The 27924-nt window shown below is 49.6% G+C and overlaps 1 protein-coding gene across 1 annotated transcript in view; it reads right to left on the bottom strand.

Moving 5' to 3' along the window:
• The window catches only part of LOC119445253 (uncharacterized), a 148875-nt gene that overhangs the window by 43172 nt on the left and 77779 nt on the right, over window positions 1-27924 (bottom strand). The window contains exons 5-6 of the mRNA XM_049664964.1: window positions 24578-24645; window positions 17516-17599 (exon numbers count right to left, since the gene is read on the bottom strand). Of these exons, the coding sequence (XP_049520921.1) occupies window positions 17516-17599; window positions 24578-24645 (152 nt within the window). The remainder of the gene's footprint in view (window positions 1-17515; window positions 17600-24577; window positions 24646-27924) is intronic.

A 27924-nucleotide genomic window follows, 5' to 3' on the forward strand; every position in this document is an offset into this window, starting at 1 on the left:
TTCCACACTGACAAGTACAGCATTCGGATCGCCTTGTACACTACCACGTAGTGCTGCTTTGATGGGTGTGTAGAGGCTCAGCATACGAAATATCTGCGAGAAATTCAAGACGGTGCGGTGCGACTCATCTCTTCCAAACGAATGTGCAAGACCAAAATGCCACTGAAAGAAAAAAATATACGCATTAAAGTGGAAATGGAGGTCGCAGACGGAACACGAGCTTGAAAGCTTACTGTCCAGCCGTGGTACGGCACGCTCCCACTGTTGAAGGCGCTCAGCATTGCGAGGTGCCCTGAAAAAAATGTCTTTTGTCGTCCACGGTTCGCGCGGAGCCGTAGACGCTTTTATAGCCTGGAATGAAGCAGCGTAGCATGGTCCATGCAATTAGCAGCGCGATGCACAAACATTAAATACCGCGAGTGCGATCGCTAACGTGAGAAAACGACGACTACACACATAGCCGTTATTTTGTAGCCATGCGTTATGCTTTATTCTGCACTAGTCTTATCATCCACCGCTCACGGCCGGCTGATCCCGTTGATAACGTGAGCGGACCATCGCCCTGACCACTGACCAAGCGCGAAAAGGCATTAGCATCGGAAAGGCATCGCTACAAAAAAAAAATGACACAGTTTCGCCCTAAGGGCGAAGCAATGAATGCGATAGCAACACAGCAATGTCATACGAAGTAAGGTGAGCGGCTTTGGTAGCAATATGAATGGTAGTAAACATGAGCTGATTAAGTAAACAGGTGTGCTGCGGCGTAAGTAGACCGACATGAAGAGAGACTGGATGACCACGAGAAGGCGCGTGTGAAACGGTGGTGTTGATGAGAAGCGCTGCACACCTGTAGCGCTGCACTGCCGATCCGGGCAGCATTGCATGTGTAGCGTGCGTTGGAAAATGTGGCCCGACTATTACTAACTGTGGTGTGAGCGCGCACAAACAAACATGAATAGATCACACTGAATGACTGCAGACAACGACTGTCAAAACGCTAGCAGCAAGCGCATATACGCCGCAGCGGGCGAAGGTACGTGCGGTCTATCGCTTCAACGGAAACTGAGCGGCGAATGCACAGCGCATAAAGGTCAGAGCCGTGTGGAGATAAGAGACGGTGCGGGCCAGCGACGCGCGTGGTTGCTGGCAGAGTAGAAGTGCGTCCCCCCCCCCCCCCCCCCCCCCCCGCTACCTCCGGCGCTCGCTTCCCGCTGCCTTGCTTGCGCGTGGGAGATTAAGTGCGTTCGCTCTCCGTGACAGCGTGCGTGCCCGCACGGTTCCGCTCGGGTATACGGCGCGCAGCGAAGATTTTATCTATAGGGAACCTCACGGCGACGGCGACGACGACGGCAGAAATCCGGTGGAAGTGTCCATATAATTGCTATCGCAATAAAATACCGGCCCAGAACACCAGAACACACAGCGGCCGCGTGCCCAAAACGTGCTGCTACGCTGCGCCTTGCCGGGTTAACTCAGGGGGCTTTAGGTTAACTCCGTCGCGCGCGCCCCCTCGCGGCGCGCTACGGAAAAGGGTCAGGCGGCGCTCAGCAGTTTGAGAACTGGAAAGAATATAAGAGCGTTGGTCTAAACCAACAGGGAAGAATGGTTCGGTCGGGATAGAGAGCGGCTGAAGCAGTCCAGCAGGGGGTGCGGCAGGTCGTTTCCGACGTTGGAATTTATCGCAGGTCACGTAACGTCGAACAAACCGGGCGAGACCGCGCAAAGAAAATCGGCGCCGGACACGGTCGTACGTGCAAGATACGTCAAGGTGACCAGCAGTTGGTTCGTAGGGAAGCTCATGCAGGACCGTTGAACACAGATGTTTAGGCACAACGAGAAGCAGCTAAGGGCCATCTGACTGGATGTTACGACGGTAAAGCGTGCCATTCACGAGGACGAACATGCGCAGTGAGGCGTCGTTAGGTGCGGATTCGAGACGGTCAATGAGCGATCGCAAAGCAGCATCACAACGTTGTTCGTCACCAATCTGGAGAAACTGGGACATAGACATAACGCAGAGGCTAGGTTCGATGTCTGATCCGTCTGGTTGGTCAACAGGGTAGCGGGACAAGCAGTCTGCGTCCAGATGGAGGCGGCCAGACTAACTCAGTAAGAGTACTCCTGAAGGCACCGCGCCCAACGCCCAAGTCGTCCAGTAGGGTCCTTCAGTGGAGAAGGTCAACAGAGAGCGTGATGATCAGTGAAAACACGGAAAGGGCGGCCATACAAGTAAGGACGGAATTTCCAAACTGCCCATACAAGGGCAAGACGATCCCGTTCCGTAATAGAGTAAATGCGTTCAGATTTTGAAAAGAGACGACTTACGTAGGCAATAACACAATCAATGCCTCGTTGGTTTTGGGCCAAAACTGCACCGATGCCGTGACCACTAGCGTCTGTGCGCACTTCTGTGGGAGCAGCTGGGTCAAAATAGCCAAGAATAGGTGGAGTCGTTAGGACAGCGCGATGAGCTCAGAGAAGGCGTCAGCTTGTAGAGGACCCCAACAAAACGGTACGTCTTGCTTGAGAAGGTAAGTGAGTGGACGTGCGAGTGCCGCAAAGTTTTTCACGAAACGGCGAAAGTCGGAGCACAGCCCCACGGAACTACGAACATCATGGACAGAGCGTGGAACGGGGAACTTCGTGAAAGCGCGTGCCTTCGCTGGGTCTGGTTGGACAAGGCGGAAGCGTCAACAAGGTGGCTCAGCACATTAATTTGACGAAGAGCGAAGTGGTACTTCGAGGAATTTAGCTGGAGGCCAGCTCGTCGGAAAATTGCCAGAATGGTCGAAAGTCGCTCAAGATGTGTTGCGAAAGTGGGGTAGAAGATTATCACGTCGTCCAGGTAACATAAACACATCGACCATTTAAATCCTTGAAGCAGTGTGTCCATCATTCTCTCAAAGGTGGCTGGTCCGTTGCGGAGACCGAAAGGCATGACCTTGAATTGGTAAAGGCCGTCAGGGGTTACGAAGGCGGTCTTCTTGCGATCCATGTCGTCTACAGCGATTTGCCAGCAGCCAAATCGAAGGTGCAGGGATGAAAAGAAGGTGGCACCATGGAAGCAGTCGAGGGCGTCATCAATACGTGGAAGAGGGTATACGTTCTTGTTGATGATCTTGTTGAGGTGCCGATAATCAATGCAGAAACGTCAGGAGCCGTCCTTCTTCTTTACTAATACGACGGAAGAGGCCCAAGAACTAGATGATGGTTCTATGATGTCCTTCGCAAACATTTTGGTCACTTCTTTTTGAATCACTTCGCGTTCTGATGCGGACACACGGTAAGGTCGACGGTGAATGAGCAAAGAGTCCCCAGTGTTGATTCGGTGGGTGACAATGTTAGCCTGGCCCAGGGGTCGATCATAGATGTCGAAAATGTCGCTGTATCAGGCCAAAACCCTGCAGAGTGCGTCGGCCTGGTCAGGCGAAAGGTCAGATCCAATAATTTTTTCGAAAAATGGTATCGTCTGAACTTGGTGACCGAGAAACTTCAGCTTCTTCGGGAGCAGTTATGGCGACAACCTTGACATCATGGTCTGTTATATAGCGGTGAGTTGGGCAAGCAACATCTTGTGGAGCAACATTTGTGCGGTCAGACCAAAATTTAGTAGCGGGAGGAACACACAGTTATCTACTAATGTGGCGATGTTATGTGGCATAGTAACATTGCGCGTCAGGCGTACGTCAGTAATCGGAGTGACGATATAGTCGCCGTCAGGAACGGGAGGGGTCGATGACAAACACACGTACGTGACGGCTCGAGGCGGTTGGCGAACAAAAGCGGCGGGGTTCAAGCGGCTCACGGGCGTTTCACAGGCATCTGATAAAAGAGGAAGATCGAGGCAGATTGTGTCAGAAGAACAATCAATTAAAGCCGAGTGTGCCGAAAGAAAGTCAAGGCCAAGTATAAGGTCATGTGGGCAGCGAGCAAGGACAACAGTGTGGCAAAAAGGACAACAGTGTGACGACCGGCAATGCTGACACGGGCGGTGCACATTCCGATCACTTGAACAGCACCACCATCGGCAACACGTACTGTCTGTGTCGTAGACGGCGTCATAATCTTCTGCAGGCGGCGGCGTAAAGGGGCGCTCATAATAGTGCGCCATTGTCGATGAGGGCGGTCACAGGAGCATTGTCGGCTTTTAAGTTTAGGAGGCTATGGTGAGTGGGAAGCGTCAGTAGATGATTTGCAGGAGACGATGGCGTTGCAGCTTCACCTCCATAAGCTGCACGATCTAGTTGTCGGGCGGCGAGCGTCTAGAGAAGGACGGCGACTAGTAAGGAGGGGAAGCCGCGGCTAAACGTATAGCTGGAGTAGGGTGCATGGAGGCAGGGACGGTCTGGCGAGATGCGTAGGTCCAACGGTGACGTCAATAACGTGCAACGTTCCTGACCTGATGACAGGATAAGCAGATGGGATGATCGTCGGGCGTTCTGCATTCCGTAGGATTGCGGAAGGATAAAGGAGAGGTGTAGGGTCGTCGGACGGGGCCAGAGGAACAAGGCCGAGAGTGAGGACGAGTCAGTGGGCACGCTGATGGAAGGCCGAAATTGGCAAACTCCTGCCTGACTACAGCTTGAATGAGGGACACCGTTGGCTGCGATGGGTCACTGGCGTGGGTCGTGAATACGGGAGGTTGAATAGGTGCAGGACAGGCAGCCTCAATCTCGCGACGAACAATGCGCGTAACGTGGTGATAGGTGGGCGGCTGGCGAATGGCATCACACGATGACGTTGCAACCGTATTGGGCAGCCGGGTAAATCTCTGGGTTATACGGCGGCGCTTGGCGAGTTGAAACCGCCGACACTCTTTGATGATTGTGTCGACGTAACAACGTTGGTATACACGATCAGGTTAAAAGCATCGTCGGCGATGCATTTCGGCACATGAGAAACCCTCTCGGACTCAGGCATGTGCTCGTCAACCCGGCGGCAAAGAGCGATAACGTACTGAATGTAAGGGACGCATGACTCGGAGGATGTCTGTGCACGAATCGCAAGTTCATTCCGCGCAGCAAATTGCCGACCAGTGCTGTCACCGAAAAGGTCGCGGATCAAAGAGTCCCAGCTTGTAATGTCAGCCTCGTGCGTCTCGAACCACACCCGCGGAGGACCATCGAGGTAAAAAAGCACGTTGGCGAGCATAAGGGTCGGGTCCCACCTGTAGCTGGAGCCCGGTCGCAAAGATTCAGCCATTGGTCGACGTCAACCCCATCATTGCCGGAAAAGACGCCAGGATCACGAGCGGGAGGCACAACGATGTAGGTGGGAGCCACGAGAGGGGCAGATGGTGAAGACGATGTGCCTGCACAGACTGACATGGTCAGAACCGTGATGAGGCGGCCGTTGCGGAGCTCCGTGACGGGTAAAGGGAACAAACACCACCCCCACCACAAAGATGTTACGTAAAACGACACAAGGCGGGACTATTTACACTGTATTTACACTCAGATACACAGTAGCCTAGATGGTGGACAGCCCCCAGCACCGGACAGGCCCGTCTTCTTTGTCGTCTCCTTCAGGCAGAGTGTCTCTCTCGGGTTGTGGTAACTTCGTAGCAATATTATTGGCCTTAGTGAGGCTGGAAGAACTGGTGAAACTTACAGTGCTGACTAACGGCCACTTGCTCTGCTACAGAGGTCTTGCAGATAAGAGAGAATTTGGGGTAGGATTTCTAGTCCATAAGGACATGGCGGGCAACATTGATGAATTCTACAGCATTAATGAGATGGTAGCAGTCGTCGTAATAACGCTGAATAGGAGGTATCGAATGAAAGTAGTACAAGCCTACGCGCCAACCTCCAGTCACGATGATTAAGAAATAGAATAGTTTTATGAAGATGTTGAATTAGCGATGAGAAAGGTGCAAACTCAGTATACTGTAGTCATGGGCAACTTCAATGCAAAAGTGGGGAAAAATCAGGCTGGTGAGCAAGCTATTGGCAACTACGGCGTCGATTCTAGGAACACTAGAGGAGAGATGTTGGTAGAATTCGCGGGAACGAATAGGCTCCGAATAATGAATACCTTCTTCGGGAAGAGCAGCAACAGGAAGTGGACCTGTAAAATCATTAATGAAGAAACAATAGGTTTCATACTCTCTGCCGATCCCAGCATAGTGCAGGATGTAGAAGTGTTAGGTAGGGTAAAGTGCAGTGACCATAGGTTAGCGAGGTCTAGGATTTCTCTCAATTTGAAGAAAGAAAGAATAAAATTAGTCAAGAAGAAACAGGCCAACTTACACGCAGTAAGGGTAAAATCAGACCAATTCAGGCTGGTGCTTGCAACCAAATATGCAGCTTTAGAACAGGAAGATGAAGACAACATATTGTTAATGAATGAAACCGCAACTAGGCTGATCTCAGAAGCAGCAGTTGAAGGGGGAGGTAATACACCAAGCCAACCAGTAGGTAAGCTTTCCCAAGTAACAAAGGACCTAATAAAGAAAGGGCAAAACATGAAAGTGGCAAACTCCAGAGATCAGATAGAATTCGCTGAACTGTCAAAACTGATCACTGATTGAGGAAGCAGTAAAATATGGACGCAGCATGAAATCAGCCTCAGAAGAAAACTTGGCATAGGACAAGGCAAAATGTATGCACTGAAATATAAGCAGGGTAATATCATCAGCAATGTCTATGACATAGTAAAAGCAGTGGAAGAATTCTACACTGACCTGTACAGTTCCCAGAGCAGCCAAGCTACTTTCATTCGAACTAGTGATGAACAGTTTACAAAAGCTCCTTCTATAACTAGCGATGAAGTTAGAAGGGCCTTGCAGAAGATGGAATAACAGTCGATTTAATCAAAGATGGAGGAGATATCATGCTTGAAAAGCTTGCGGCCCCTTATACGCAATGCGTCACGACTTCAAGTGTACCAGAGAGCTGGAAGAACGCCAACATCATACTAATTCATAAGAAGGGAGACGTTAAAGAATTGAAGAATTATGGACCCACTAGCTTGCTTTCAGTATAAAATATTCACCAAGATAATTTCGAATAGAATCAGGACAACAGTTGACTTCAGTCAACCAAGAGAACATACTGGCTTCAGGAAGGGATATTCTACGATGGATCACATCCATGTCATCAATCAGGTAACAGAAAAATCTGCAGAGTACAATCAACCTCTCTATATGGCTTTCATAGATTATGAAAAAGCATTTGATTCAGCAGAGATACCAGCAGTCATAGAGGTATGGCGTAATCAAGGAGTACAGGAGGCATACGTGAATATCTTGGCAAATATCTATAAGGATTCCACGGCTACCTTGGTTCTCCACACGAAAAGTAGAAAGTTACCCATCAAAAAGGGGTCAGGCAAGGAGACAAAATTTCTCCAATTATATTCACTACGTGCTTCGAACAAGTTTCAAGCTCTTAGACTGGGAAGGCTTAGGAGTGAGGATCAACGGCGAATATCTCAGCAACCTTCGGTTTGCAGATGACATGGTCCTATTCAGCAACAATGGGGACGAATTACAACAAATGATTGAGGACCTTAACTGAGAAAATGTAAGAGTGGGGTTGAAGATTAATATGCAGAAGACAAAGATAATGTTCAATAGCCTGGCAAGGGAACGAGAATTCAGGATCTCCAGTCAGCCTCTAGAGTCTGTAAAGGAGTACCGTTTATCTAGGTCAATTACTCACAGAGGACCCTGATCATGAGAAGGAAATTTGCAGAAGAATAAAATTGGATTGGAGTGCATACGGCAGTCATTGCCAAATCCTGACTGGTAGATTACCATTGTCGTTGAGAAGAAAAGTGTACAATCATTGCATTCTACCGGTGCTATCATATGGGGCAGAAACTTGGAGGTTCAGAAAGAAGCTCGAGAGCAAGTTAAGGACCGCACAAAGCGATGGAATGGAAAATGTTCGACCTAACGTTAAGAGACAGGAAAAGAGTGGCATGGATCAGAGGGCAAACGGGGATAGCCGATATTCTAATTGACATTAAGAGGGGAAAAAATGGAGCCGGGCAGGCCATGTAATGCGTAGGATGGATAACCGGTGGGCCATGAGGGTTACAGAATGGGTACCAAGAGAAGGGAAGCGCAGTCGAGGATGTCAGAAAACTAGGTGAAGTGATGAAGTTAGGAAATTCGCAGGCGCAAGTTGGAATCAGCTAGCGCAAGACAGGGGTAATTGGAGATCGCAGGGAGAAGCCTTCGTCCTGCAGTGAACATAAAATATAGGCTGATGACGATGACGATAGAAACAGAGAGGAGACAAGATTCCAACACTTGAAGAAAAACATTTATACCACACAAATGAACAAGTCAGAGAAGGGACAACAAATAACTCTACAAACAGCCAGCGTTCTCGATATGATATAAATTAGGAGCAAACACCAACCTGGCTGCGTCGCTGCACGAAGGAGTTGTTGGTTCAAAGTCCGGGCTTGGTCACGTGTCTTCCTGGATCGTTACTCCTGCCGATTTTGTAAATTTCTTCGCCTTAATAGCCGCCTGTGTCCTGGTCGTCGTCGATGACGTGGAAGCGAGGTCCGGCGGGTTAGGCCTAGCGACGGGTTCGGCCGCTGCTTCCGTCCGCTGCCTTGCTCAAGTGGCGACGAGGCGCCCCGGGGACTGTCTTGCGTGACCTCGTTGGGCTGTCTTTGAAGGGGGATCGCTGCTGAAGTGCCCGGGACTAGCGTGGGAGGCTGCAGCATGTCCGAGAAGCCTCGCTCGAACGTCGCCGAGGTCGACGGCCAAGCCTCGGAATGCCAGCATCACGGACTCCGCAACCGAACACCCGCTGCTCCCGCCGCCAGCACGGTGCTGGCGAGCCGGTCTTCCTTGACCGAAGCCACGCAGACAATGACAGCTCATCGCTCTTTAAAGTGCGGAGCGCTTTAGGGGCCCGGGATGTCGTCCCTCGTCGGTGGGTGTCACGAATAACACAAGGTCTTCGTAAGACATAACTAGTCAACAGCCTCACAAATGGAAAGATTCTGCGAGCGCGCGCTGAAAGAGAGCCGGACAAATAAATGTTTTTCACCACCACCACTCCGGGGCGCTCTTTCCCGCCATGGACGCCGAGCAGCAAGCACGCTTGGCGCTCGCCCGTGGAAGACGAAGCGTCGCGCGGCCGACAAGCTCGCCAGCGCAGGCAAGCTAATCCCAACATCGTGAAAAGAATAGCGAAACACAGGATAAACCCAAGGAAAACCGAAAGGAAACACCGGTGATGCACTGCTCCGCACGTCCACAGCTTCCAGGTTGAGTGGAACTGCATTTTTCTCTTTTAGGGGCGAAGCTCCTTAGGCTCGCATAGGCGCCGACTACTTGGGGGCTCCGGGGCTCGAGCCCCCTCCGAAATTTTCCCGGAGCCCCCCCCCCCCCCCCCCCCCGGAGATCCGTAGCCTACCCCGCCCCTAAAATGTCATTACCGGAGTTCTGTTACCCACATAATTTGAGGATTCTCTTGCGTTGCCTCCACATTTTCACTCTTGTGGTGGCTAAAAGCTTGCGGCAGCATTGTTGGCGCGGACGTGCACGGCTTTTAATTTATACTTTCGCTTTATTTCGGCAAATCCTGACAATAGGAGAACAAGTGCATTAGAAGCACCAGCGGCGGCTACCTCATCCGTCTTTCCTCACTTTAACATTTTTTTTAATTTCCGCTGAGAACACCACGCATAGACACAATATATTTAAATATATACAAAGGACAAAGTCTATTATATTTTTTAAAGAGAAGGAGGTAGCCAACTAAATGGATAGCCTATACCTAGAGAATGAATATGTTGATGTATGTTCACCTCACTTCAAATTACATTGCGTGCATTTTGGATCCTCAAAAAAAAAAAAAAAAAAACCTGCAGATTTCAGTGACCCCTTCGGCAGAGTTTTCTATCAACGGCGTGTGAAAAGCACGTGAGTAATATGTGTCTCAATATTTATTCTCTTTCCAGTAGGCAATGCTAACGACTGGCGACAAAATAAAAGAAAAAAATGCTCTACTAATTATTTACAACATTTACGCATTAGGGATGGAAACATCGCATCTTGCATGCAGAGGCCATAAATACGGGGTGTTTCAGCAAACACTTACCAAAAAATTTTTAATGGTTGATTGTGGCAGATAGCATAATTCTAGTTCATGAGCTGGCCTACTCGAAGAGGTGGACATTACTTGCACAAAACATTGAAATGCACAATCGACTAATTAAAGAAATCACCAATTAGGTTTTTAACATATTACCTTTTGGTCCGTGTTGCAAATTACAAATTCTATCCGTGGAATTCGCAAGGTGGATGCACTAGGAACGAATTCTCAGGATGGCACCAGTTTCGAGATATTAATTCCCGAAAATTGCGCATTGGCGTTCCAGTTACTTTTGCGCTTACCCGCCGTGGTTGTTTAGTGGATATATGGTGTTGGACTGCTAAGCATGAGGTCGCGGGATCAAATCACGGCCACGGCGGCTGCATTTCGATGGGTCGAAATGCTAGAACACCCGTATACTTAGATTTAGGTGCATGTTAAAAAACCCCAGGTGGTCTAAATTATTCCAGAGTCCTCCACTACGGCGTGCCTCATAATCAGATCGTGGTTTTGGCACGTAAAATCGCATAATTTGTTCTTTTCATACTTTTGTGCTTTGATACATAAAACGACGTTTTGTTGAGAAAGTGACTGGCACGCCAATGTATTTCTCCGCAAAGTTAGAGAATTAATATCTCGACACTGGTGTCAGCCTGAGATTTAGTTCAAAGTGAATCCGCACTCCACGGCTAGAATTTGTAAATTGCAACATGAGCCATAAGGTAATTAGCTAAAAACTTAATTGGTTAATTTTGTTAATTAGTCGATTATGCATTTCAATTTTTTGTGCAAGTAATGCCCGCCTCTTCGAGTAGACGAGCTCATGAACTAGAATTGTACTATCTGCCAAAGGCCACCTTTAAGAATTTTAGAAACTGTTCGCTGAAACACCTTGTATAAAGAATTCACTCAGTAACCGAAATGATGCCAAGCCGGATTCACTCAAAATCAACATAAATAGAAGTCTAGAAGTCATGCGCACCGGCGCTTATACTCGGACTCAAAGTACTAAAAAAATAAATAAGAGTGTAGTTTGGCCGGGAAGGCGAAGCAGTATTAGTGATAGCGAAGTAGAAGACAATTACACGAAGGAAACATCTTACCGTGTAAATCCGCGTAAGGCTCGCACTCGTGTAAGGGCCGCACCCATAACTTGACAGCCAATATTAAAAAAAAGACATGCAACCGAGAAGCAATCGCGTTCCATGCGCTGATTCTGATCGGGCTCAACAGCGAATTGTCGCGCACAGCGTATTTTCGCGCGTCGCTACTGGATGTCGAGAGGAGGCGATCGCGGAGGCCTACGGCGGATTTGATACTCGTAGTTGGAAAAATGAGGTCAAATGGCTTCCATGAAAGGCTCGTCAAAATCGCGACAGAAAAGTGTGGCCCTTACACGAGTCTATACGTTAGTTATAGTGACCATATAAATTGTAGTAAACATTCACCTAAAATTAAAATAGTAAGCATAGTGGACATAGTGGACATAGTAAAGCACGGGCCATGCAAATCTGTAAATATCTCGCCGGATGACCTCGACCAATCGCTTTCACAACGCAAGCACTGTGAAGAACGCCGGCAGCGGAGGCGAACGGCAGCGGAGGCGAACATTAGGGGCGCAGAAAGACATCCCGGCAAGGAAGACAGCACGCATGAAGTTAGCAGCCATCCCTGGTCGCCCTTTATCATTGCGCCCACCAATGATTACCAACAATTAGATATGGCACGCGGGCCCCATAAGCGTCAGCCGCGCACAGTCATTCACAGCTACGGCAGGGCCAGAGGAGAAGACGCGTGCTCTCCTTCCCATTCGCGTTTGATTACGCGACCTACAACTAACCCGAATATTGAGCTCGTGGGAAATAATGCCATCAAGCCGCCATCCTTTGCGCTCACTGTTACGTGCTTTTTCCCGCACCTAAAGTTATGGGTTGCTCATGTATATGACTTTTGGATTTAATGCGGAGCATCACGGCGACGACAACCGCGACAATTGGCCTGGAGTGTCGATATACTGGAATTCGCCATAAAGCTAGAAATAGAAAATTGTTGGCAGAGGATATATTTATTTATTTATTTATTTATTTGGGTAGGTTTCGGAAAGCTGGTCGGGCCCCAGCCCCTCCCCCTCCCCCCCCCCCCCCGGACAAATGAAAACTTTCCGCCTATGCCTTAGGATCTATAGCCTTGTCCGTCCGCCGTCGTCCGTGCTCACATCGACTGCCACGCCATCTGTCTGTCATGGATGAAACGTTGCATCCAGCGGCTCAACGTCTATACACCAGATGGCGCTGCTGTGTATGGCGCGCAGCTTTCAGGGAGACTGGGAGGGTATGGCGCGCAGCAACAACCACGTACAGGATAATCGAAACTGTAAATAGACAACCAGGAGTCATCAGAAAGAAAGTGAGAGAAATAGAGTCCGTGAATTAGATGCAAAGAATGGAAACGAAAAGGACAATGGAGATTTACAAGAATGAGAAGAAAGAAATTAGAAGGGAAAATCTGTACGATAACACAAAGGGCAGTGACTTGCTATTTGAGGCTCGAGCCGGTTGCCTAAGGACGAAAACATATCGGAACAAATATTCGGAACTAGATGAGACATGTGTATGCTGCGGTAAAGATCCAGAGACCACTCAGCCCATCCTAATGGAATGCGACGGCATCCACCCAGCGAGAACCGTAGGTAACGTGCAGCTCCCAGAAGCGCTTGGGTTTAAAGTGGAAGTAAACATAAACAGATCAACCGTAGAGATCAGTAAGAGACGATTAGAGTACTGGTGGAAAAAAAAGCAGGGAAAAGATGGATACGACGTGATCTCTTAAAATCATAGGCAGCGGTACAAGGTAAAATTTTGAAAAATAAAAATAATGAGTGGTATAGAAAAATGCTAGATAAAGCACATGTATAGTATACCTGATTAAATCAAGCAGGCTTGGTGACTATTTGTCGCCGCCGCGTTTCAAAGGGGATGCCAATAAACCATCATCAGCATCATCGACGTTGTCCGTGCTCACATCGACTGCCGCGCCATCTGTCTGTCATGGATGAAACGTTGCATGCAGCGGGTCAACGTCTATACACGAGATGGTGCTGCTGTGTATGTCGCGTTCCAGACCACACAATCTCTTTGTGCCATGGACGAATGACTAAGGCGCGGCATGCTGCGGCTCAGCGTCTACGCTGACAGCAAGCTACTCCGGCGGCGAGGGCGCGGGAAACATCGGCAAAGCAACAAAAACGCTAAGCGGACCCGGATTTGAGGGCGCGGGAAGCGGCGGCTCGTCGGCAACGCCGACAGCAAACTACCCTGGAGGCGAGAGCGAGGGTAGCGACGGCAAAACGGCAACGGCGACAACAAGCTGCTCTCTTACGGTGCATCTCTTACGACTACAAGCAACTCACGACCACGAGGGGAACGCGCATAGACCTCGTCTTTGCAAACTTTAGGATGTATCCGCTAGAAGAACAGCTGGCTCTGCATTTCACCGACCATAAAGCAGTAATAAACCCGGAACTCAACACGATGTACGCGTTATGAGCAATAAAACACATTGTATATACTGTACACGGCGTTGTGACGCATTTACATGCGCGAGTGGGGCACCACGGGTGATTTTACGGTCCCCAGTGCTTCGCCCCACTCATCATGACTGACTTCGTGCATATGCGGTGATTTTTTTCTCACGGCTCGGGTCACGCGCCTGGAACGCCGTGTGCTCCTCGTCGTCATCGTACTTGTTCCTCCGCATGACAACCAGGGTAGGCAAAGAAAGCTGCACTTGCATCGTGGACATCACGAGAACCACGTGGTTTGTTGATTGCGCCGTAGGTGTGGTACATTGACACGCATCCTTGTTTATCCGGTGACCGCGTTTCGCCGTATAACAAAGGTTATCGCACAGCGAAAGACACGTTCTAGAACTTGCGTGACGTTCATTGAGCCATATGAAAATAGCCGACGCGTCTCATCCAGTGTCATCCGCAGATCATATTTGTGCTGGCCGCTATCGTTGTGCTTCGTATGCCACTTGCTTCTGTGGGCACAGGTCCGCCCAATAAAATGTTAGTTTCGTGATGCACAGTTTTGCTACTGTGTTCTTCCTCGTCACTACAACGTGACAATATCGTATACCTCTTTGTTCTGGCAAGTGCTACATATTGCAAGCTGGCCGATGCGTAAACGACTGTGCACGGGAACATGCTTTAGCAATGAGAAATAAAATGTTGCGCACTTGCACGCACATTGTGCTTCCTGCGGATGTGAGCAGTGCTTCTCAGATATAAAGATTATTGGGAAAAGCAAGAACATGATCGCGAGGTATATTTTAGAAGCCTACCACATAAAGAAAGCGGAGATAGATGTGAATGCATTCTGGGGTTGTACGTGCCAAAACCGCGATTTGATTACGAGGCACGCTTTAGTGGTGGCCTTCGGATTAATTTCGACCACCAGAGGATGTTCAACGTGCCCCAAATGCACATGACACGGGCGTTTTTTGCATTTCGCCCCCATCAAAATGCGGCAGCCGCGGCCGGGATTCGATCCCGCGACAGCGCTACACGATAGCCGGTAAGCCACCACGGCGGGTGGAGATATATATAACCGTGTATCGGACAGAAAGCGGCTGTTGGAACTTGTGGCATGAAACTTGAAAACCATTCCATCTGTTTCCATGTGCGGTTCTGCGTGTGCCTGTGTGTGCAGTATATGCAGGCGAATTTTGAAGGCTTAATAAAACATTTGGTAGCGACGCTCGTCCGGTCTACTTCATCTGCGTATGTCTGAATTTGTGTCTCTCTTCTAAATGTCGTTAGTTCTGGCAAGTGAATTGGGTTGTCTGCTTGCACGCACGCGGCTGGCCGTGGCTTCCGACCCTGCACGAAAACGCACTCTACACATCCCTGCAACCTTCGTTTTAATAATCATCATCATCCTTTATTGTCCCTTAAGGGCCCTGGGTTTGGGCATTACATAAGGGACATTACATAATGCCCTGTAAGTGCAAGGTGTAATTAGTTGCACTTGTTTAACTGGCTTCTATTCGAACAAGACGACCACATCAATATCACCCTCAGGTACCTTGGCGAAGTAGAGGAAGAAGAGCTGGTTCTGAGAGAAGCGGACCCGGGGCAGCGAGCTGAACTCGGACTCACCCTCGTAGCGGGCCATGAACGTGCGGTACGCCTGCGCAAGGGACGGATGGGCAGCACGGGTGTAAAAGTCTGTTGGCAGTTTGCGAATGTTGCGCGCAACTTGTGTGATCAATGTGAGTCCCAAATAGGGAAAACTGATGGACGCAAAGAGCTACGCAAATCGCGTACTGACGTAGAAGCGTATAAGTGGCTGTTTGTACTGAAGGAAGAAACTATGTGCTTAGCTAAAATGCTAGCGTTGCGCTGCGTGAGTTCATTGACGAAGTCAAAAACAAAACAAAAAAATTGGAGGACGCTTAAGCTTCGTCTTTAATAGTGGAACGCGATAGTATTCACAGGTCCCTGAATGCTTGTCAGGCTTCGCGACAGCGACTTTACAATTGCTAGTAGGTACAGCGGGTGCGTGGTCCCGTGACTTCCGCTTGGAGGCACCGCCAGTAGTTTGTGCACAGGCGCGAGTACAAGCGGGTGCGAGAGAGAAAATCTGGGGGCTTTTGCTCCTTGAATATCTGACTTTGCCTAGGTACTACGGCGGAGAACCTTCTTTGGTCCTCTTTGTACAACTGTGGCTGCTGTTAAGGGATCGATGCTATTCCTAAATAAACGCATCACTGTTTTGATGATCAAAATATGATCTCACTATCAGGGAGGGAGCAGTGTACCTGACTGGAGCAGTATTTTTTTATTTGGGGTGTTGCGGAGCTGCAGCTTCGCAACACCCTAACGACCGCCGCTTCGCGTCGGTGCCCGGCACCGCGGCTTCCGTCACGGCACCGGGGCACAAACGAGAGCAGTATCTGCTTGCGCAGACAGAGCCACCTACAGGGTGCTAAATGTGTTTCAACACGTAGAAGTGCTTTCGCTCACGCGAATCTCCTGAACGGTGCAGTATGCACTGATAACCAATACATGAGCACGGAGTGCTTTGGAATTAGTTATCAGATTCGTCATCAATCTCACAGGTTCAGTGATCCCCTCGCGACTATCGCACGATTTTCTATGCTACCGTTGGAACAAACAACGCAACTCACCAGAAACATCGTAGGAGCACAAGAGCAAAATCAACGCAAACGCACATGCCGGCTAGCCTAGGGACAAACGCATACAAAACGAGCAAAGGAAGTTCTCCGCCGTAGTACCTAGGCAAAGTCAGATATGCAAGGGGCAAAAAAGCCCCCAAATTTTCTCTCTCGCACCCGCTTGTACTCGCGCCTGCGCACAAACTATTGGCGGTCCCTCGAAAGACAGTCTCGTTCAAAAGCCTACATGCCACACCACCACTACTGCACGGCTTTTCACCGCTAGAACAAACGCTAGAATAATAAAACGCGGGCGACGGGGCATAGACACCGCCACACATTCAACGCGCCTTGTAAAAAGTCCCTAAACGATTCGGTCCCTATACACCTAGGAGCTGCGCTCGGCAAGGTCGCTTTGTCGCTGCGTCTCCACGATTGCCATGGCAACACGTGTTAAGCGGATGTCAAGGGACCCGCAGTGCTACGCCCCCGCTGTACCTACTAGCAATTGTAAAGTCGCTTACCGGCAACTGCAGCTTTCTTTTTTCTCCAACTTCGCCCGTCTTCGCCTCCGCATGCGGCTGCCGAGGAGGCGAACGCCATCTGGATGGTATTTTTGCAAGGAGAGAACCGCGGCACGCCACTCTATCAGTGGTAGAAATCCTGCAAAGGAGCTTGTGGTTGAGTTTCCGCGTAACAGCATTATGTTTTCTCGTATATTCAAATTATCATCAGACGCTATCATGCCTGTAGGTTGTGGTTAAGTCGTACTTTGCGATTTTTATGACGTATTTTACTTTGCGAAATCCAATTAGTTCACTATGGCCTCTGCGCCATGCGGAGGGCCTGCGTGGTCGGTGTGGTTCGGGATAATTTTCTCCGCCACGAACGCCGGCGCTTACGCTGACACCGACGCCGGGTTTTCTGCGACACGGGGCCTTTTTACGCTATCGCGTTAATACAGTGGCTATGAAGCAGTGGAGGTGACCATCTAGGGTCTTAAACACGCGCAAAAAAAAAAGTCCGGTATAGACAAGCGCATTGCATCGCCACCAGAGTGCAGCATTGTATGGAACTTAGTGTGGAGCACACCGTCATACGCTACGAGTTGCAGCAACCTGCAACTAGGGCAATGATTGCACGATCGGTCACTTTCGAAGGTGACCAGCTGCGTGACGCGAGTTTGAACTTGAGAATAACGCCATTACACTATGGAAATCCAGAATTAGCCATGAGATGACGTCATGGCTCCGCGAAAAGAAGGAACCGACCTTGAAAGCGGCCGGCAGAGCGGTCGAACCGATGACGAGTTCCCGGCTGAGCATCTGCGACAGCGCCAAGCTGCTGGCACGAACCTGCGTATGTATGACATATATATAACATATATAAGACGACAGTCAGCGCTGTGTTTGCCTTACTTGCCTTTCTATCAAGTCTTTTTCGCGATGCTCGCCTCTCGATCTATATACAGTATATGACACCATTTCATTCATCCATCCCGAGCATCGGTGTCCGAACCGATGGGCAAAACAAGAGCACGCGCTACCAATTTCGGTCCCTGTTCACTGGTAGGCACGTACTTGGTGCGTATTCTTGGTCTATGATTTTCGAGGATACTTTCGTGAGAACTGCGTTTGGAACATCGCATGCACCGAAGGCTGGACAGCACCTAGAAATGGTGCGTCACATGAGGTCTTAAGAAATTATGCATCATGTAAATCGACATTAACTCTCGTACTTTTATGCCCCGAAATATGGCGTACTAATTGCATTTGGAAGGCGTCGCATGTACAATGTCGCATATGTGAACCTATTTAGCACCAAAAGAGCGGAGCAACACGTTTTTGAGACCAGCGCGGCCACAATGCAGCGCTCGCAACCAAAACATAGTAGTAGCTTCGCATAGTGGGAGTGCAAAAGCACACACCTGTAGATAATCCGACATATGACGTAACCTTGCATCCACAGGTTGTTGCAATATAAGTACTAGTAGTAGTTACTTCGTAGAAACTGTCGTACATATAAAACTGCGCAGAAACAAGGCGCAGAGTGTTGCCTGAGTAGCGTTGCCTGCTGATATAGATGAAACGGAGTTACTGGCACTTTGCCAAGAATGCTGTCGCTCGTAGGCGCCAATAGGTCCAGTGCTCCAGTCGCGGGAAATCTCGCGAAAGTTGCCGGAAGTGACCTACCGAGGATACCACCCATGGCACCATATTTTCGGTCGATCATCTTCGTGGATACTCCCAAGCAGCAGTGGTCGATAACCTAGCTACGCTTGGAAAGCTCCTGTTTTCGGGGGTATCTGAGCAAGAAATGGTTCCGGCCGCCATGCTTAAAGGAACCGAGAACTTAGTTACCCTGTTCCATTTACGGTAGTCGACGCAGAATCGAAGTGTGTTATCTTTTTTCTTAACGAGCACTACGGGAGACGCCCATGGACTGCTGGAAGGCTGAATAATGTCATCTGAAAGCATCTCCTCTACTTGCCTCTTGATGATCTCCCTTTCTTTTGGTGAAACTCGATACGGGTGCTGGCATACCAGTCTTGTGGCGTCCTCTGTTATGATTCTGTGCTTTGCAACAGACGTGCGCCGTACCTTCGACGAAGTAGAGAAGCAGTAAAAAAAATCCATTATCAGGGCATGTATCTGTTTCTTTTGGGCTTCCGGAAGTCTTGGGTTGACGGTAATTGATCTGTCGACACTGCAGGTTCCTGGCAGAGCAGTTGACGTTGTCGTTAGGCTGCATAATTCGGTCACTACACAGAACTCGTGGAAAAATGCAATAGCTGTTCCTTGTGCGATGTGTTGAAATTCATTTCCGAAATTCTTAAGTGCGACATTTGCACGGCCATTGCTTAAGTACACAAGACCCCGAGCCACGCAAATACCTTTGTTCAAAAAGAGCTCTATGTTTCCATCCGCTATGCCTTCGCGGTCGCAAAATGTTTCATTCTCCACAAGAACCATTATACTGCAGCGTGGCGGCACAGTTACGTCATCAACGACGCGCAGTGCAGCAAGACGTCGCTCCTCCGATTCTTCCACAGGTATAGCTTGTTTTGTCGAGAAAGACACACTGGGCCGACGCAGGTTAATTATGGCGCCGTTAGCTTGTAGAAAATCCATTCCCAATGTAAGTTCCCGTGAACATTCTGGCAGTACAATAAAGTCAGAAATGTAAGTGAAGCCTTTTATCGTAAGTCTTGCGGTGCATCGGCCAAGGGGGGTAATAAGATGACCACCTGCCGTGCGTATCTGCGGTTCAGTCCACTGTGTCACAACTTTTTTTCAAGTTTTTCGCCATCTTGAAGCTTATTACCGAATAATCAGCGCCGGTGTCGACTAAGGCATTCAGCTCGCATCCGTCTATAATCAACCGCAAATCTGATGTAATCGTTTCGTTCCTGCACCTGTTTACTGGAATTATGTCGTCATCACACTTGAACCGTGTTGGAGGATCTTCGAAACTCTGGTTCTCAGCTACCTCACCTCCACAGGTCGCTTGCTTCAGTTTTCCGTTCACCGTTTCGGGGGCATGGTGCACTTAAGGGAAAACCTTTTAATCCACCTTGACAGTACGGGCAGAACTTATACAGATGACCCTCTGCTCCGTAGTGACAACACTGAGGTCTGCGCTCATGGTCAGGCCAGATGTCCCTTTTCCGGGGCCTTTGTTCCACAAAACGAGGTGCACTACGTGCTGGAGGTGGATAGGCAGCCGGTGGTTCCAGTAGACGAGGTGCACTGCGTGCTGTCGGCGGGTAGGGAACGGTCGTGGCAACTGCTCCACTACTGTGTACGGCGGGTTGCCTGAGTACGTCGGCGTACATCGGGGTGCGCCGCATCAGCTGTGGTTCACGCTCTGGATCCCTTATGACCTGCCTCAGTTAGTCCTGGACAACGTCGACGATAGATAGTGCAGTTATAGTCTGAGGTGTCTGCAACTTGTTGAGGTCTTCCCTGGTCACTGACCGGATGAGCTCCCGCAGGGCTTCAAGGTCGTTCGGCACGCCTCCAGAGAAGACATGGGCAGGTGCACAGCTTGCCTCCCGGTTGTATTGCCGAGCCCGCCGTTCCAGCGTCTTTTCGATGGTCGTTGCTTTGGTTCGGGACTCTGCGACCGTGCGCGGTGGTTTCGGACGAGAACTGCGAAGAGTTCTTGCTTTACCCCACGCATGAGATGGCGCAGCTTCTTACCTTCCCTCATGGTGGGATCAGGACGCTTGAACACGCGGGACATATCCTCGATGTACATCGCCACGTTCTCGTTTGTGAGCTGGTTCCTAGCTTGAAGTACAATTTCCGGCTTTTCTTTACGATCCGTGCTGGCGTATGTTGCTAGCAGTTGTCGTCGAAATTCGTCCCAAGAGGACAAAGAGGGTTCGTGGTTCTCATACCATGTTTTTGCGAAGTCCTCCAAAGCGAAATATACGTTACGGAGCTTCTGTCTCTCATACCATTCATTAAAACTTGCCACTCTCTAGAACAGTTCCAACTAGTCTTCCACGTGTTCGAACGAGTCACCATGGAATGTTGGCAAGGCTTGCGAGGTTGGCTTACGACCAGCTGTGCCGGTGTTACCTGGCTAGTCATTGTGGCGGCGTCCGTTGTCCGAGTTTCCCTTGGCGTGAACAGAAGAGGGCCAAAACGGGCGAGTCACCTCGAAGACGGCGGCTGGTCCGCTGGTGCATAGGTGTCAGTTCCACGGGATGGACTCGCTGGTGGTCGGGGCTACGCTGGCTTTCGTTCGTGGGGCTTCGACTCATGCCCAGCACCTCAGTTTGTGTACTCAGTATGTGTAGGTAAATAACGCAGGATCGAGACATGGTGAGGCAGAAGGCGTTTGAAATTTCCTCTTCAGCGCAACCTAAGCTGCGCTGTATATAGCCTCGAGTATACCTTAGGTATTGCAATTGGCGCTTAAAGAACTGCTTCATGGTTTCAATTCGAAGCTGCACTGAACTGATGGGTTTCGCGAATAATGCATGCCTCGCCATAACGACAGTAGGTAGATTTATTTGCGTAAGGGCGGTACCATGATGTCGATAAAGGCAACTGAGGGTCACTATGAAACATTTTCTCGTGTGCAATTGATAGGCTCTCGATCTTAACCACGAAACTGTTCTTTCAGGTGATTTCTGTTATGGTATACGTCATGTATATACATACTATACATGACACGCCGTCGTGTTAAAAGCCATGAACAATGTGTTTTCTGGGTGCCTGTTTCAGAGAACGGTGAAAGTATTCGAAACGTTTTCATGCAAAATGCGCGCCTAAATCTTCCTTTTACGCATTAATAAAGTAGCCATATTGGACTAGAACAACTTACCATAGTAATGAGAATCATTATAAAAAGTTCGCTGTGCAGTTTCCTTCTAACACGCATTTATAATATTGACATCAAATACCAATACCAAGATTTTCTTCCTTGTAAAATGCAATGTCTCTCATAGCTAAGCACTAAGGGAATGTTAACCGTTTTGTGGAACATCATACACAATAGATCACACTGCAATGACCGCAGACAACCGCTGTCAAAACTCTGGCAGCAAGCGCAGCCGCCGCAGCGAGCGAATGTTCGTGCGGTCTATCGCTTCAACGGAAACTGAGCGGTGAATGCACAGCGCATACAAAGCTATGAGCCGTCTGGAGATCACTTTCAAAAAAAGGTGCGGGCAACCGCCGCAGCCGGGCAAAGTACAAGTACGTAGTTGCGGGCAGAGTAGAATCCCTCCCGCGTCTCCTTCCCGCTTTCCTCCTTTCGCGTGCGAGACTGAGTCGCCAGTTCCCCTTGCGCCGTTGGTGCCGTAGCACAACCTCGCCCCCATCCCTCCCTCCCATCCCCCCACGGCATTTCGCGCGACGGTCGCGTTTGCTCTCCGCCCCGCGTTCACTCGCACATACAGCATACGGTGCGCGGCGACGATTTTATCGCCCTTGGCCTTTGGACGGAACCTCATGGTGACGGCAGAAATCCGCCTGAAGTGTCCATATAATTGCTATCGCAATAAAAGACATTTTTGGCGTTACCTTGGACAACGACGCTGGTGGTCGAAAGGTTTCGTTTTTTCTCCACTCTGCGCCGCCCGCGTTTTCACGTTTCCGCAGTTTCGCTATCACGTAATGCTGCGCTGGTTTTGCTGGCCCACGAAACTCACACTAACCGAAAATAGGAGAGAACGAGGCCAGCTGCGACAAGCGTCGAAGCTCGGCTTTATTATGCCGCTCGCGCTTTCCCTTTCTTTTTCGCACTGTCGGGTCTATCCTGGCTCGGTTTCTGGCCGCATTTTCTCGTTTTGTGCAAGAAACCGCAGCCTCGGCTGCCGGGAGCCGTTTTACTCACCGACGGCCGGCAGTAAAGGGCGATGATGGCGTATGCAACGTCGCGCTTCCCCGCTGGGGGCGGATGATTCATATGTCTTTATGATATAAGCATATGATAAATGCATATGTCTTTATTTCTTTAGCGCCTTCAGGTCTTGAGACCATTTGTAATAAGTTAATAAACACGCAATGGTAAAGGCATATGGATCACATTGCAGCAATGGCACTAAAAAAGTAGTTTATGTAAGACGAACGTCAATCAAAACACCGAAGACTAAATTTCTAACTAATAAAACACTTAATCGCCCTGTATTAGAGTACGCTTCGTGCATCTGCAGTTCATATAAGCAGTGCGACATTACCAAAACTGAATCTGTGCAAAGTAAAGCGGTTCGGTTTCATTTGTCACAGCTACGATTGGCCCTCGTCCTCCCTGAATTCCTTGAACTTTCCTTTGCTATATCCACTAGGCAACGTTGATTCTACGAAACTCCTAGTTGACTCAGCTTGTCCGCCGCCTGTCTGTGCTTTCCCAAGGATGCCACATTTATTTGCGCTTCATACTTATTTCCCGCATGGTGTCGAGTGCTCGAACGAGATTCCCGGTTCTGTTTGTGAACTGCCGCTGTCAGATTTTGTAAAGGCACTCCAGTGTACCGCACTGACAATATACCAACCTATGTTTATTTTACCACTTCTTTATACTGTGTTGCTTCTTCTTTCTTTGTGCTTGCACTTGTATCCCACTCCTGCAATAGCCCTAAATAAGGCCGCCTTATTTGGAAAATAAAAGCACACACAAACACACACGCTGTGACATGTGCTTGCGTGTCTTCCTTTGCGGTTATGCCACTGCGCAAAATATTATTTTCCCAGGCAAGCACTAACTAGTCCAACAACATGTCCTCCTGCAGTAAAGTAGATACACAAAGCAGAGGAAGGCCTGCATGAAGCTGCTTCCCAGGTCAACATTCGGTTTGCACTCAACTGGAACTTATCCCGCTCTTTTCCACAACCTCTGCAGAACGTGCATGAGATCTGACGTCACTGCTAGCCTTGATCTTAGGCATCTTTTCAGCGGACGAGGCCTTGCCGCAAAAACAGCCAAGTTTCAACGTTTGCTTGGGAGGGTGCTATTGTGGACATGGTCGAATTCGCCACCTTGTCAGATGGCCCAAAGGACGTCCTCTCCGATTGGCTCAAAATGCCGCAATTAAAGAATTTGACAATAAGGCGTAACAAGAGTAACCTGAGTCAATTGTGACTGTGGCTGATTTGCATCTTCAGATATCAGGCCACCGTACTGGCTTCGTTCTTTGAATACCGGAAATGGCAAGCAGCCACGTGAATTCCCGAGGTTCTTGCGATATTACTGCTCGTCTGTTATACATGGCTTAGTTGGATAAACGTTCCTTCAACAGCCATGCTGGATAGCATCCAATCAGGGCTGTCACATCTCATGGCGGCAAGCCAGTGTTCCCGCTCGGCGAGCTCTCACGCGATTGATTCCTTCGACTGAACAAAAGTGCGTCGTCTGCATGGAAGAAACATTCTCGCATCCTATTGCACAAGTGAACGTAGGAATGCGCATCGACTTAAGCATACAATGTCCCACGTTATGATGAGGTGCTCCGTACCCTTCTCATAAGTTCATTTGTGATGGTGCGGCGAAGCATGGACTCGAAGCAGTTCACCAGGATGCGGAACTTGGCCGAAGTGTCCCGAAAGTGCCAATTGCGGAAGCTGCCGTCCACGTCTATGACGCTGCCTGAAAGCAACCACGCGACAACACAGATTCCAGGATCAAATTAACTGCCGCAAACAGCGCTGTGCGGACTAATGAGCGCTATTTTTTTTTCTTTTTGATAAGAATACTGCAACATATGTTTTAATGTACGCGATCTGTGATAAGAAGCCCAGGAGCTTTCCGACCTTTTGAATGTCTTAAAATATTAGCAAGCACGCAGAGCACAAAACCCCGTGTCGACGGGGCGCACTCACCACTAAACATAATACTTCGCAGCATCTCATGGGCCACGAGGTAACCGAATGCGCCGAAGTTGATGGAGCTGCAACAGTGAAAAAGAAAGAAAGGAAAGAACACATTGGAATCCGTATGTGAAGCTCACTTAGTTTTACGATGCATACTTATTTTCATCCTACGCAACATGCAGTAGCATAGTAAGAAACGTTTTCGGGGAGGGGGGGGGGGGGGCGGGACGGGGAAGCCTGGGCATACAAAAAGTCGCAGATTCGCCCCAAATGTGAAGCATCGATTGCGATAGCAAATTAGTGGACAGCTATACAAAGTAAGGATAGTAGTTTTATCGGTTGCATAAACTTGTAACCATAAGCACACTATACTAAATTAACAAGCATGGTGTCACACGCGCACATGCAAACATGGACGCATCTCACTCTATGACCGCGGAAACTCGCTGTCAAAACGCTGGAGTGAGTCAGCGCAGCAGCAGCAGCGAGCGAATTGAGATTCGTGGCGTCTCTCGCATGAATGAGATCTTAGCCGCGAAAACACAGAGAGGGCGGACTCTGCCCCCGCCGCAGATGCCTTTCAAGCCGTGCGGGCGGCCGCTCGCGGCGCAGAACGCCACCCCCTCCCTTCGGAGCCGTCCGGCCTGGCGGGAGCGCGCGGTCTCAGTAAAGCACGGCCCCTCCGCCTCCCTACCCTCCCCTCCGGAGCGTTGTGCACGACTGGAAAACTGTGTGCTTCCTTCCCGCTTCCCGCCCTTCTGTGCGCGCGCCGCGATTTCCGACTCACCATCGCATGCTTTCGCTAGCACATACAGCATACGGCGCGCGGCGACGATTTTATTGCTATAGCAATTATATGGACACTTCAAGCGGATTTCCGCCGTCAGCGTCGCCGTCGCTGTGAGGTTTCGTATAAAGTCCAAGGGGAATAAAATCGTCGCCGCGCGCCGTATGTGCGAGTGAAAGCGCGCGGGGGACGCGCGCTATCACGGAGAGCGAACGCACGGCGGAAAGCAAACGCGACTTCCGCCGCGCGAAAGGCCGTGGGAGTATGCGAGCGAGGGAGGCGGGGCGACGCTGTGCTGCGGCACCAAATGTGTATCTTGCAACCGGGCGCAAGGGGAACTGGCCACTCAATCTCCCACGCGAAAGGAGGAAAGCGGGAAGGCAGCGCAGGAGGGAGGGAGGGAGAGAGCAGCTTCTACTCTGCCAACAACAGCGCTTGAACTTTGCCCGACTGAGGCGGTCACCCGCACCGTCTCTTAAAAGCGATCTCCGCACGGCTCTGACCTTTGTATGCGCTGTGCATTAGAGCACTGCACGGGCCCGGGCTGACCCGAAAGCCCGGGCCCGGCCCGGCCCGCCGGCCGGGCCGGGCCGTCCGAAGAGTTTGTCGGCGGGCTCGCGCCGGGCCCGGGCTTAAAGCCGCGAGCCCGGGCCGGGCTCGAGGCCGCGGGCCCGGGCCAGACTCGGGCTGAAGCCACGGGCCCGGACCAAACTCGGGCCCGTTCATTAAAGGGCCTAAGTAGGCTTAGAGCACACGCGACCGTTATGCATTGCATGGCTCAATGCATTCTGTGCCAAGCTGAAGTGACACGTGCAAGCTGTTTCAGCCGGGCGTAATGTGTCTGCTGAATCCAAAAAATGTGGGCCGATCCTTGCAACAGTGCAGAAAGGGTCCAAGCGCAATGGCACATACACCTGTTAACTAGCGAAGCTGAGCCTGGATAAGTATAGCTAAGAATAGTGTGAACTACTTAAACATAGTCAGTCATCGATAGGCAATTGATAGCCAATCAATAGCCAGTCGATAATCGATCAATAATCAATAAATTCCGGGAAATTTTGGGGATGACTTGGTAGTGCTTAGCCTAGCCCAAATACGTGGCCAATATCTTGCGATGGACAATCGATAGCCCATCAATAGCTAATCGATAATTTATCAATAATAAATTAATTTTCCTGCGATAAATAATTCCTGCGATAGGTGGAAGTATATCTGAATTATTGTACATGTACGCGCACTGTTTGCTGTACTATTTATCACCTTGCCTGGTCTTTTGGGTCACGTCAAGCTACGTATGTAGCTTTTAGACAAAATGACCGCCCAGCATGTAAACTGGAGAATAAATTGATTTGATTTCGTTGATTTCGTCGGACACTTTGAAAATTAAAATCTCGAAACTGTTTTAGTCCTGAGAATTCGTTCCAAGTGGATACGCCTTGCGAACTCAGCGGCTATAATTCGTAGATTGAAAGATGTGCCGTAAAATAATTAATATAAAAGTTAATTAGCGTAATTAGGTTAATTCTTCAATTAATCGTTTTGATTTCTCGTGGAAGTAATGGCCACCTGATCGAGTAGTTTAGATAAACTATTATAATTGTGCATTCTGCCGCACGCAATTTGTAAAATTTGGTTCAGCTAAAATGAAACACCCTGTATATTTGCACGCTAAATGTCATCATAGAACCATATCGTACAAATCAAGGTAAGTGCATGCGCACCAGCGGAAAAATAGCAGCACAGGCAATGGGCCGGATTACTGATGTTCCCGTGGGAGAAACAAAGATTTCGGTCATTTATTGCTCACATACTGCAGCTGATTAAACCTCGAGAAGGTGAGGCTGACAGATACGGTACAATATGTAAGTAAAGAAAATATATTTTTTTTTCTTACAGGCCGGGCCAGATCATGCACACGCGGGCCCTAGCTAAGCTTAGTAATGAACGCTGGGGCCCGGGCCGGTCCCGGGCTCAGTAACACGGGCCAGGTTAGGGCCTGGGCTTAGAACCACGGGCCTGGGCTTAGAACCACGGGCCTGGGCTTAGAACCACGGGCCTGGGCTTAGAACCACGGGCCCGGGCCGGGCCCGGGCCGGGCCCGAGCTGGTCTCGGTCACGTATTGTATCGAGTGTTATCTGGACCGAGCACGCGCTATGCGCAGACGGTGTTCCGCGCATGCTATCACCCTTGCCACCGACATGTATATAAGCGCACTCGAATAAAGGCAGTCGTTCGTTCTCAAGCAACCCGAGGCGGTCGTCTTGCTTTATCGCGTCACGCGATACATGGTGTCAGAAGTGCCTGGAAAACAACAGCGATGGAATTTCTAAAGCCACCGGACCCGCTACGTTTCACAGGGGACATCAGTAGGAACTGGAAGTTGTTCATACAGAAATTCAACCTGTTCTTGGCGTCGGCCGAAACCACCGACAAGAAGCCTCGCCCGGAGTGTGCGAAAGGTGCCCTTCTTCTGAGTATCGCAGGCGAAGAAGCCATCGAGGTCTACAATACCTTCACCTTTGCGGAAGGCGAAAGCAACCTTGACTACGCTACGGTGGTCAAGAAGTT

The sequence above is a fragment of the Dermacentor silvarum genome, chromosome 3 (genome assembly GCF_013339745.2).
Source record: "Dermacentor silvarum isolate Dsil-2018 chromosome 3, BIME_Dsil_1.4, whole genome shotgun sequence".
NCBI classification, from domain to species: Eukaryota; Metazoa; Arthropoda; class Arachnida; order Ixodida; family Ixodidae; genus Dermacentor; species Dermacentor silvarum.